At 42.7% G+C, this 13,762-nt stretch overlaps 1 protein-coding gene across 1 annotated transcript in view; it reads right to left on the reverse strand.

The window, feature by feature from the left end:
- Positions 1-4,016: 4,016 nt before the first annotated feature.
- Positions 4,017-13,762, reverse strand: part of LOC149442361 (uncharacterized) — an 86,867-nt gene continuing 77,121 nt past the window's right edge. Inside the window, exons 18-19 of the mRNA XM_089656217.1 lie at positions 8,704-8,867; positions 4,017-4,982 (exon numbers count right to left, since the gene is read on the reverse strand). Of these exons, the coding sequence (XP_089512343.1) occupies positions 4,715-4,982; positions 8,704-8,867 (432 nt within the window). The 3' untranslated portion in view covers positions 4,017-4,714. The remainder of the gene's footprint in view (positions 4,983-8,703; positions 8,868-13,762) is intronic.

Consider the following 13,762-nt stretch of genomic DNA (forward strand, 5'->3'; position numbering starts at 1 on the left):
AAAACATGTGTTAATGCAATACCTTTTTTGTGTGAAATACTTGATTTTCAGGAAAAATATCAAGGGTGCCAACAATTTCGGCCATGACTGTATATGCTCCCAGTAAAAATCCTCATCAATATGTGAAGAAAGTGTTTAAGAAAATGGGGAAACTGCAGAAGGGACACATTGTCATCTGCAGGGACTTCAATGTCCCTATGGATCCCATTATGGACACCACCAAGAAGCCTAATACTAACAGAAATGGTTTAAATAATATGTTTTCTCAAGAAGACCTACATGACCCACAGAGATGTCTACACTCCATGGAAAGAGATTATATATTTTTTTCTAATGTTCATAAAACCTATACAAGGATTGATTACTTTAATACAGACAAATTTCTTTTGCAAAAAACAGTGGATCCCAAAATCCATAATATATCCTGGTTTGACCATGCACCGATTACAACTGAAATCAAAACGGGGCAACAAATGTGTTAATAATACATTATGGAGGAATAATACCTATATATTTTCTAACGATAAATAATTGTCTGTAATAAAATATAAACTAAAATAATTTGTATGTATATCGTGATAATGTACTTGATTGTACTAATTTATGGAGTACTCATAAAGCTTTTATCAGGGGTATACTCAGTCAAATACTCAGTCAAATGGAAAAGAGAAATAGCACCCTGAATAAACTTCCAAAGGATATATCCAATCTACAGGTGAAACTCGAAAAATTTGAATATTGTGCAAAAGTTCATTTATTTCAGTAATGCAACTTAAAAGGTGAAACTAATATATGTGATAGACTCATTACATGCAAAGCAAGATAGTTCAAGCTGTGATTTGTCATAAGTGTGATGATTATGGCTTACAGCTCATGAAAACCCCAAATCCACAATCTCAGAAAATTAGAATATTGTGAAAAGGTGCAATATTCTAGGCTCAAAGTGTCCCACTCTAATCAGCTAATTAAGCCATAACATCTGCAAAGGGTTCCCGAGCCTTTAAATGGTCTCTCATATGGTTCAGTAGGAATCACAATCATGGGAAAGACTGCTGACCTGACAGTTGTGCAGAAAACCATCATTGACACCCTCCATAAGGAGGGAAAGCCTCAAAAGGTAATTGCAAAAGAAGTTGGATGTTCCCAAAGTGCTGTATCAAAGCACATTAATAGAAAGTTATGTGGAAGGGAAAAGTGTGGAAGAAAAAGGTGCACAAGCAGCAGGGATGACCGCAGCCTGGAGAGGATTGTCAGGAAAAGGCCATTCAAAAGTGTTGGGGACTTTCACAAGGAGTGGACTGAGGCTTGAGTCAGTGCATCAAGAGCCACCACACACAGACGGATCCTGGACATGGGCTTCAAATGTCGTATTCCTCTTGTCAAGCCTCTCCTGAACAACAAACAACGTCAGAAGTGTCTTACCTGGGCTAAAGAAAAATAGACCTGGTCTGTTGCTCAGTGGTCCCAAGTCCTCTTTTCTGATGAGAGCAACTTTTGCATCTCATTTGGAAACCAAGGACCCAGAGTATGGAGGAAGAATGGAAAGGCACACACTGCAAGATGCTTGAAGTCCAGTGTGAAGTTTCCACAGTCTGTGTTGATTTGGGGAGCCATGTCATCTGCTGGTGTTGGTCCACTGTGCTTCATTAAGTCCAGGGTCAATGCAGCCATCTACCAGGAGATTTTGGAGCACTTCATGCTTTCTTCCCCAGACGAGCTTTATGGGGATCCTGACTTCATTTTCTAGCAGGACTTGCATCTGCCCACACTGCCAAAAGCACCAAAACCTGGTTCAATGACTGTGGGATTACTGTGCTTGATTGGCCAGCAAACTCACCTGACCTGAACCCCATAGAGAATCTATGGGGCATTGCCAAGAGACAGATGAGAGACATGAGACCGAACAATGCAGAAGAGCTGAATGCCGCTATTGAAGCATCCTGGTCTTCCATAACACCTCAGCAGTGCCACAGGCTGATAGCTTCCATGCCACGCCGCATTGAGGCAGCAAGGCAGTGAAGCATTGAAGTCCGATATTGTTCTATGTACAATCCTTGTTTTATTGATTGCATGTAATATTCTAATTTTCTGAGATTGTGGATATGGGGTTTTCATGAGCTGTAAGCCATAATCATCACAATTATGACAAAGAACAGCTTGAACTATCTTGCTTTGCATGTAATGAGTCTATCTCATATATTAATTTCACCTTTTAAGTTTCATTACTGAAATAAATGAACTTTTGCACGATATTCTAATTTTTCGAGTTTCACTTGTATAAGAAAATCATAAAAACGCACCAAATGATTTAGTTCTACTGCAACAACTTAATACTTGCAGAAATGAACAACGGGGCTCTATTGATAGCAGACCATGATAGATACCTTAAAAAATTAAAATGAAATTTCTACTCACAGAATAATAAAGTGTGTAAGTTAATGGCCTTTCAACTACATGAACACAATAACAAAAATAGAATCCACAAAGTAATTCATCACACCTCTGGAAAGGTTAGTTATAACCCCCAGGAAACAGCAGAAACATTCTCAGAATACTATGAATCACTATACAACCTCAAAGATGATACATCTACTAGTCAACCTACACTGAAAAATATTAATGAATTCTTAAATAAGGTTAATCTCCCAAAAACTGACCTAATCTCTGTGGAACAACTTAACAAGCCAATATCTATGGAAGAAGTAATTAAATTAAATGCCTACCAAATAATAAAGCTCTTGGAAGTGATGAACTTTCAGGAGAAACTACTAGCACCATATGTAACTAAAGTGTTTAACTTTGTTGCTAACAAAAACAAATTTCCTAAAGAAATGTTAGAAGCTATCATAATCACCATACCCTACATGTTGGCGATGTAAGGAGAAAATTGATACCTTATATCACATACTATGGAAATGTAAAAATGTACATAGCTTTTGGAAATTAATATCCTCATTTATAGCCAGCATTACTGGTAACCTAATAGAACTAAACCCTGCTATGGCTCTATTAGGCATTAATGTTAAAGTGTTACTAAACCCACAACAGTAAAATCACTCTGTACATGCAGTAAAGCATGCTTGATATACTCACTGTGGAACCACTGTGGATTAAGGGGTTAATCCTCTGCATTGTGTAAAAATGCTGTTTGATCCTGACTTCTCTGATCCTCCCCTTCTTCCAGTGTGCCCTGCTTGTCTCCTGATATGACATATCGTGTGGAGACTCTCTGCACATGTCAGTTTGATGTGTATTGCTAGATAGGTTTTTTTTTCTTGGGAGAGTGCATGTGATCAGCACAGGGCCAATCAGCACTGTTCAGACAGAGGTCAGGTGTTCTGCATCCTCCTAGAGCAGAAAGAAATCTCCTCCTACAAGCTTTTAGTTGTGCTCTGCTGAACACAGATAGAAGTCACAAGACTGCTCTAGCTGCTGATGAGAAAAGGTATTTAGCAGTTTGTATTTACTATAATAATTGCATTTCCATGTTGTGTGTACTGTGGGAGACCAGATATAGTGAATGCAGGGTCTTGGGTTTAGCAACACTTTAATAAATACCCTCTTCAGTATAGAATAATTGTAACTTACATCATTATAGCTGCAAGGCTTACTGTAACTAACCTATGGAAAATACAGGTGATCCTAACCTAACATTATTATTAGACTAAATACATAAGCTCATTATGTATGCATGTTAGCACATAGGAACTATACTGTATCTAAATTTAGAAAAATGGCATATATGGAACTCTAACATTGATTGATGCATCAGTTTGGAAATACATTGCTATTATATAATGCCATCTAAATAATTTTTCTCACCTGTTTTTATATGGAGTAGTGATCCTTTATTAACTCATTGGTACTTTCCTGTTTACAGTCTGAACCAACCAAGGGGTAAACTGGATGAAGTACAATATAGTCTACAATGTTCCTACCTTGGAAGATTATGTTGAATTTGGTATTATAATTCATATACTGTATATATACATGTGTATAAGTAAAACAAGAAATGCTTGGTTTTGTATAAATACTTTATTATGTTCACTGTATTGTTCTACCCTTGATAATTCAATAAAAACAGGAATTGGGAAATCTCTGTATCTATGATATGTAAAAGAAATTTAAAATCTTTAAAAGCTAATTTAGAACAGCATCTGGCAAATAGCTGCTGTTCTTCACTATCCTACTAGAGTTTACTGTTATTCATGGAAAGAAGCTCCGTCACTTTCCCATTCAGGGCTACAGTGGGTGACAAAGTGGAAGATTACTCTCCAGTCACTGATACTTTTTCCTTGCTTCCTTAGCAGTCCATTGCTCAGTCTTTGCAAAATTCCTGGTGTTTTTGGTGTGAGGGAACCTCCTGGGATGCTTGGGCCTGGATGGTCAATTGCGGGTCTGAACACTGTCACATGAAATGGAGGAAGATGTCCTATAACCTGTGAAATGTCCAACATCGACTAACACAGAGCAACAAAGCTGAAGGGGAGTGCTGCAAAACTGAGTATAAGTGTGATGCTGAAGTTGTTTAGCCACCTGTTAAAACAATTTAGCAGAGTTCATCACTGGAGAAAGCATCTCCCAGTAGGAGAACAGAAGTGGCATTTAGACTTCTATATTCTATAGGATGATCACTTATACCTGGTTATGGGACTCCATCATGGTTGCATTTACTTCCTTCACTGTCAATAATTGATTGTCTTTTAAAAGATATTTACAGAAGAATGATTGGAGTAGTTCTCATCTTGGTGGTTGGAAGTCCAACATCCCCATAACTGCAAGTTTCTGGGACCTCAGTAAATGCAGTAGTGTTATTTTCAATTCCTCGTTCCCCAAGCTCGTAAAGAATGTCTTTCCAAGCATACTTGATTGAGAAATCAGAGGAATCAGAAACTGGATTTTCAATTACGGTTTCATAGACATCATATGAGCGCTCTTCTATTTCCTGTTCGTCTTCTAGTTCATCTTCTTCATCAGTTGGCCTACACAAACAGTCACAATAATGTTAGCATGTTTATTCTATTTAATAAAGCAGTATTAAGGCTCTATTCACACTTCTGCAACTTGTCATGTGACTTTGGACACAAAACGTCACATGATAGCTCATTGTTTTCAATGGCACCCATTCGGATCTATGCAATTTAAAGTCGCAGAGACGCTGAAAAGGTTCTTACGGTACTTTGATGTGACTTTGATGCAAATTTGATGCCAGAGAGTGTAATGTCGGATCAAAGTTGCACTCAAAGTCGCACTCTAAAGTCGCACTGGAAATTGTGCGACTTTGGAGTCACACAATTGTGCATGGAGCCTGAACCCAAAACCAAAAATATAATATACTGCAGCTTACCAATCATTACCTATGGTAGCTGCGCTCATAATCTTTTTTACCTCTGCTTTAACCTGGTGATCTGACCAGTAAAATACCTCCTTATTAGAATTCCCCCACTCTGGATGAATGAACACAGCAGGCACCTTTGGCCAGCTGCATTGTCAGTCTGGGGGGAGTGTTAGATGTACTAGTAGATTTAGATACATTAACAAATTGAAGCTGAACTCCAGCTCACGAAAGCAGTTACAGCAAACAGTTTTTTCCTTTTGGGATAAAGATTTTACATGAATAAATAACTGCCAATCATTGCAAGCACCCCTGCAAGTGGCAAATGGTTTGTCTCATCCCCCTAACTGCTAAATCTGCAGGACAGCATGTTCTGTTGAAAAACTACAGACTTACTATCAGGATTACTGGGTAAAAATAAGGAAATGAAAGCCTAAAAAAGCAAACTAATGCAGCCATTACATCTAAGAACTGGTAAGCTGCAATAAAATAAAATGTTTGCTTATTAATACCACTTTAAAGTGTACAATCTTATACAATCGTTGCTTGCAAGCTCAATATATGGTTAGGGGAACCTCATAATAAATTATTTCCCCTTAGATCTCTGATCCCTTCTGTGTTTGGATCACTGGCTGAGGAAAATAGTAATGCATGTCCTATATGATTACCTAACAGTATGTATACACTATATTGCCAAAAGTATTGGGACGCCTGCCTTTACACACACATGAACTTTAATGGCATCCCAGTCTTAGTCCGTAGGGTTCAGTAGTGAGTTTCCCACCCTTTGCAGCTATAACAGCTTCAACTCTTCCGGGAAGGCTATCCACAAGATCTAGGAGTATGTCTATGGGAATGTTTGACCATTCTTCCAGAAGTGCATTTGTGAGGTCAGGCACTGAAGTCGGACGAGAAAACCTGGCTTGCAGTCTCCACTCTGATTCATCCCAAAGGTATCGGGTTGAGGTCAGGACTCCAGTGAACACCAGTCAAGTTTCTCCACCCCAAACTTGCTCATCAATGTCTTTATGGACCTTGCATTGTGCACTGGTTAGTCATGTTGGAACAGGAAGGGGCCATCCCCAAACTGTTCCCTTAAAGTTGGGAGCATGAAATTGTCCAAAATGTCTTGGTATGCTGACGCCTTTAGAGTTCCCTTCACTGGAACTAAGGAGCCAAGCCCAACCCCTGAAAAACAACCCCACACCATAATCCCCCTCCACCAAACTTCACACTTGGCACAATGCAGTCAGGCAAGTACCTTTCTCCTGGTAACTGTCAAACCCAGACACATCCAGATTGCCAGAGAAGTGCAATTCGTCACTCCAAAGATCACATCTCCACTGCTCTAGAGTCCAGTGGTGGCATGCTTTACAGCATTGCATCTGACTCTTTGCATTGCACTTGGTGTTGTAAGGCTTGGATGCAGCTGCTCAGCCATGGAAACCCATTTCATGAAGCTCTCTACACACTGTTGTTCTGCTAATCTGAAGGCCACATGAAGTTTGGAGGTCTTTAGCTATTGACTCTGCAGACAGTTGGTGACTTCTGCGCACTGTGCCAATCTGCTGGCTCCAACTTCCACCTCCATGACCATACAATGCAAAAAACACACCTGCACTCCATCTTCAAGCATGTATAAGGCTTTATTGCATATGATAGTACATGGCCCACTAGAACCTCCACTGATGCATTTCACTGAATGGGCTTAATCATAGGGATTCATATAGGTCAAAAGTCATTGGGAAGTTACTGCACATGTGCAAACTACTCCAAGAAGATTTCGGAATGGTTTATGTAAATACTGCAGTAGAGGCTCGAGATTTTGATCTAAACTTTAAGTTTAAGTACTTTAAGGTACCTCACTACCTGTGCATAAGTTATGTCCAGGGGCGGACTGACCATTTGGGAACTTGGGCACTGCCCGAGGGCCCGGGGTCAGTAGGGGGCCCCATGAGATGCCCCTGGTACCTTTCATAGGCTTTTTTGGGTGTGGTTTGAGTGTGGGTGAGGACACAGGGGCCCCATGATCCCCTATTGCCCGGGGGCCTCATGAGTTGTCAGTCCTCCCCTGGTTATGTCAACAGGTCTTTTTCAGAGTTAGTGTGTAATTGAAAAGGATTAGTGCCCTTGGGACGTTACGTGTTGGGGTAAACCTAAGGGTTATGCATCAGTGCAATTTAAGGATGTAAACCATTAAACCAATTTTCATAGGCAACTAACTATGAACACAGGGTATTGTAGATAGAACAAGAAATTATACAAATATGAATAAATGCTGCATAGTTCGTTATTTCTGAACATTTAAAGCCAGGTCCAGGCAGGAAAAAAAATCCCCTTGCTGTTTGACCACCCCCCCCCCTTCAAACTTGCACTTAAATGCTTAATATTTCTTATGTTATTTTGTCTTGTGTGAAAACAAAAAGCAGTAGTACCTACCTTCTTCCTTGCTCCTGCAAGCTTCCATCCTGCTGAACAACCAATCCCCAAGGGCCACTTCTCTTTTCTGCTCCACTGATTGCAAGGTTTCCTGTGTCATCAAGTACAATGCAATACCAAAAACCCTGCATTGTACGTGAAGACGATGGAGACCCGTCCAGATACTAAAATATCAGTGATCAGATAAGAGTGCCATTAATAATTATAGTTTATGTTTATGCCCCCTGACAAAATGAGCATTTATCCCATGCAGTGCAGGAGGTGGGGGGTGGGGAGGCTGCAAGGGTCATTTTTAGACTAATCCAGAATGTAGCTTTAAAGACAAATGGGAGAATTAACTACGTTTTCTATGCTATTATAGAGGTTCAGGAAACTAGCACAGGTGGAGTGCACCACACTAACATGGCAGATAGACCTGTTTCACGTCTTTGGTGCTATCTGTGGCAGTTTCTGTTTCAAAGTGAAATAGAAACGGTTGCAGGTTCAGCACCTAATAAAGAGATTGTGGCTGTTTTCATAATATAAAAGCGCAGGAGATCCCCATCAGATTGATCCTGACATATAGGGTGTGAACTGTTTGCCAGTAATCTCAGTAATCTGGTATGAAGCTCACATGCCTCTCTCTTCCCATGTAGTTTCTTTTCACAAAACTTCTTTCCATGACTATATGCCTGGCTGCAAACACTGACAAATGCAAGGTTAACTGCCTTCCTCCTCCACTCCTTCAGTCTCAGCTGAGCTGGCAAACCAAGGCAAGCAGAGGGAGCTGGAGCAAGCGGCTTCAGCTCTCCTGCTCTCTATGTCTTGCTCAGTATAGAAAAAGTAAAAAATTGCTTCTAATTAACAAGTTTTCTTAGTATAGAAGAAGTGGAGGAGGCTTCATGCTCTATGTCCATACCCCCAGAATGCCTAAGTAAACGAACGCTTACCTATTTTGTCCATAGTCTCTCCTAACTTGTTGAATTGCTTCAAGGATTTCATTCAGTGTAGGTCTCTTTGTTGGATTGGGATGCCAACTTTTGTTCATGCATTTTAACATTTTTTTAATGCTTTCATTCAAATCATCCTGAATATTGATGTCTGCATACTTTTCCTAAAAAAAAAAAATGTATTTACAGGAATTCTCATTAAAAAAAATTGAAGACCGATTTGATAACTTTATTACATAATGGGGTTGATTTACTAAAACTGGTGAGTGCAAAACCTAGTGCATATGTGCATTTTAGCCAATTAGTTTCTGACTTCAGCTTGTTCAATTAAGCTTTTACAAAAAAAATGGAAGCTAATTGGTTTCTAATATAGATAAAATAATCCACAGTACACAAGGGGGAAAAAAATATTAATCCTGCAGCAGCCAACTTAAAACTCCAAACCTCCAGGAGTATTCACCATGAAAGCGCTTGCACTTCTTTATAAAGATACAGTGGTATGCTCACAAATAGGAGTAACTACCTTACAGCATAAAACACAGTATAATTGACTATCGTCAAACAAGGACTCTGCTGCTGCTGGGATAGATCTGGTCGCTAGGTGACAGGCACGCCACATTGGTATAAGGCATTCCGTGATTCCGAGTATCCAGAGAAGGGAGTCCCTGTAACACAGGCTCAAACCTATCTACCCTTATAGGGGACCTCTGGCTGAGCTGATCACCATCCACTGCAGGAGCTTCTGCTGTGCTGTTTATTACCCTGAAGGAGGTTAACCATATGCCCGGCATATCCCGTTCCCTAAAGAGGACCTTTGTGGATATATTTATATGTGCATATTCAATGTGCATCTGGTGAGTGCGCAATTTTACTATACCTTCAAAGCACAAGCACTTAAGCATCGTTGCGGTTGGAATCTTAACCACAACCATTATTTTATTAACTTTTTTACTTGTTATTATATTATTCATTATATATTCATATACTTTTATCTATTTACCTTGGATATGGATTTCTAATGGTTTTAGATAGATTTATTTTAGCGCTGCACTCCTGTTATACATCTGTTTGAGGCTTTTCTTGGTTACCTTAATGGAATAGCTGCTTTATTAGGAGCGCTCACTGTTTTTTACTCTTTATAAACAAGTACACTTGCATGGACAAATTTATCCACAATATCCCATATTTTGCAATAATCATAGCACAAAGGGTACCTGCCTTTAACCTCCCTAGCGGTCTGATTATGTCCATATTTCTGTGCTCAAAGTGGTACAATCTTTTGCATGGAAATATGTATTTTTTTTATTGTAGGCCTGTAATTTTTAGGAATAACTCACTGAAATCTGTCCAAACAAGAGTCTAGTAAACATCCTGAGTATGATAAAATTTGAAATACGAAATCATAAATTATAAAATAATAAATGATCCTAAAAAATAATAATATAATAATTAGAGATGAGCGAATCGAACATGGCGAAGTGGAATTCGTTTCGAAGATCAGGAAAAATTCGATTCGCGCCGAATCCGAAAATTAGCAAACTTCGGATGCACGAATCGAATTTTCCCAAAAATGGCGGCGACATGTGTGGCGACGGAGCGGGGATCTCTGGGAAGGCGCGCAGACAAGGCGCGCTGACCCATAATGCATTCATTCATGACATGTGATCGCATTAGCCAATCAGCAGCCAGCCAGCCAGCACTGTGTAATGGTGGAGCTATAAATTGCGGCCATCTTAGAATTCTCCATTAGCCTCCGGTCATTCAAGAGAGACAGACCTGTCTGTATTAGGGACAGAGTTAGGGCCACAGAGACTTTAGGGCCACAGAATCGTTACTCAGGGACACAGAATCGTTACTCAGGGACACAGAATTGTTACTCAGGGACACAGAATTGTTACTGAGGGACACAGAATCGTTACTGAGGGACACAGAATTGTTACTCAGGGACACAGAATCGTTACTCAGGGACACAGAATCGTTACTCAGGGACACAGAATCGTTACTCAGGGACAGACACAGAATTGTTACTCAGGGACACAGAATCGTTACTCAGGGACACAGAATCGTTACTCAGGGACACAGAATCGTTACTCAGGGACACAGAATTGTTACTCAGGGACACAGAATCGTTACTCAGGGACACAGAATCGTTACTCAGGGACACAGAATTGTTACTCAGGGACACAGAATCGTTACTGAGGGACACAGAATCGTTACTCAGGGACACAGAATTGTTACTCAGGGACACAGAATCGTTACTGAGGGACACAGAATCATTACTCAGGGACACAGAATTGTTACTCAGGGACACAGAATCGTTACTCAGGGACACAGAATCGTTACTCAGGGACACAGAATTGTTACTCAGGGACACAGAATTGTTACTCAGGGACACAGAATTGTTACTGAGGGACACAGAATTGTTACTGAGGGACACAGAATCGTTACTCATGGACACAGAATTGTTACTGAGGGACACAGAATTGTTACTCAGGACACAGAATCGTTACTCAGGGACACAGAATTGTTACTCAGGGACACAGAATTGTTACTCAGGGACACAGAATCGTTACTCAGGGACACAGAATCGTTACTGAGGGACACAGAATCGTTACTGAGGGACACAGAATTGTTACTCAGGGACACAGAATCGTTACTCAGGGACACAGAATCGTTACTCAGGGACACAGAATCGTTACTCAGGGACAGACACAGAATTGTTACTCAGGGACACAGAATCGTTACTCAGGGACACAGAATTGTTACTCAGGGACACAGAATTGTTACTGAGGGACACAGAATCGTTACTCAGGGACACAGAATTGTTACTGAGGGACACAGAATTGTTACTCAGGGACACAGAATTGTTACTCAGGGACACAGAATTGTTACTGAGGGACACAGAATCGTTACTCAGGACACAGAATCGTTACTCAGGGACACAGAATTGTTACTCAGGGACACAGAATCGTTACTCAGGGACACAGAATTGTTACTGAGGGACACAGAATCGTTACTCGGGGACACAGAATCGTTACTCAGGGACACAGAATTGTTACTCAGGGACACAGAATCGTTACTCGGGGACACAGAATTGTTACTCAGGGACACAGAATCGTTACTCGGGGACACAGAATTGTTACTCAGGGACACAGAATCGTTACTTTCTGCTTCACAACCACTATTGAATTAAAGAGTATGTCAGACAACACGCAGAGGAGTGGCAGAGGAGGCAATGTTTCAGGAGCGAGCAGACGTGGCAGCAGAGGAAGGGGTCGAGGCAGCACTAGTCGCAGCCAGAGGCCAGTGCTCCCGGTGTCATCCAGCGGTCGTGTCTCCACCGACAACCCTGCCGTCATCGATTGGTTGACTCGGTCGTCTTCCTCTTCCCAGGTCACCTCTGACACCTACAGCCAACGGTCGGTGGGTACGTCAGACACAACCGTTAGTTGGCATGGCCCGGGAGCAAGCCCACTGAAATCCCGTGTCCTCTACCTGCCCCTGTCCTTTGGTGTTCCCTCACCAAGCGAAGTATCGCATGCTGTGGGCTCAGCCCCACTGTACAGTGAGGAAGAGCTAACAGAGGGCGGTCAGGAACGGGGGGAGACATCCACCTCTTCAGCAGCCAGGCGAAGAAGTACTGGCGAGGAGAGTGGCTCGGTAGCCGGTCTAGAGACAGGTCTGTCTCCTGACCCACACGCAGCCGAGGGGGCTAGTAGTGAGGCGGAGACCCTAATTGATGATGATGAGGCTGATCGCACTTGGCAGCCTCGTCGTCATCAGGCTATTGCTTCCGCATCATCAGGAGAAGAGGGTGCCAGCTTGCCAGCGAGCAAAACAGTCGGTGGGTTGCCCAGGAGGCAGCAGGGTCGCAGCAGTGTCAGTGGAGGCAAACGGCCACGGAGTAGAGCACCAGCTCCACTGCAGCCTACCACCACGGCCAGTAGTGGTGCCCGTGTGCATGGAGGAAGTAGCAGTCAGCCAGTGAGGAGTAGCGGGGGCAAAGTTTCCTACTCGGCGGTGTGGCAATTTTTCGTCAAGCCGCCCGAGGAAGTAAACGTAGCCGTATGTCGACTATGTGGCCAGAAAGTCAAGCGTGGCCAGGGGGCCCATGTTGGGACTACAGCGTTGCGTCAGCATATGCAGCGTCGCCATTCGGTGGCCTGGGAAAACCGTGATAAAGATACGGCGGTTCTGCCTGCCCCAGCCCCCGCTCCATCACCCGCTCCGTTACTTGCTCCGTCACCTGACGTCAATCGCCCTCTATCAGCCAGTCAAGGCTCCAACACCTCTGCTGAGGGGAGTTGTCGCTCGTTGGCATCTTCCGCTCGTTCAGATGCTCCTTCTCCTGCTACTCCTCTTCACGGATTCCGTCAGCAGTCTTTCTTGGAATCCGTTTCCAAGAGACAACAGTTTGCGAGCACGCACCCGACGGTGCAGAAGCTGAACGTCCTCCTGTCCAACCTTTCCGAGAAATGATGGCTTGTGCCGAGCCGCGGTGGAGAGTGCCAAGCCGGCATTTCTTCGCCAAAAAGGCAGTGCCAGCCCTGCATTCACATGTAGAAGAGATGGTGGGCCAGTCTTTGAGCATGTCGGTCTCTGCCAAAGTGCACGGCAGCGCCGACGTGTGGAGCTGTAACTACGGTCAGGGACAGTACATGTCATTTACGGCCCACTGGGTGAACGTGGTGCCGGCACAGCCGCACCAGCAACTTGGACAGGTCACGCCTCTTTTGCCTCCACGTTTGCACGTCCTTGGTCCAGCAAAGATGTCCGCATCTACCACCTCTTCTTCCGCCGTGTCCTCAGCCGCCACCCCCGTGCCAAGTCCCATTACCCGACCGGCATATCACATGTGCAGGGCGCAACGGTGTCACGCTGTGCTGCACCTGGTATGCCTTGGCGAACGTAGTCACACAGGGGAGGAACTTCTGAGTGTAATGAACAGAGAAATCGACAGATGGCTGTCTCCGCGCAAACTGAAAATCGGAACCATGTTGACCGACAACCGAAAGAACATGGTGTCTGCTCTGCGTCAAGGAAGGTTGTGCCATGCGCC

Source organism: Staurois parvus, unplaced genomic scaffold (assembly GCF_062004578.1).
Source record: "Staurois parvus isolate SC_StPar_1 unplaced genomic scaffold, SC_StPar_1.0 ptg000894l, whole genome shotgun sequence".
Lineage (NCBI taxonomy): Eukaryota > Metazoa > Chordata > Amphibia > Anura > Ranidae > Staurois > Staurois parvus.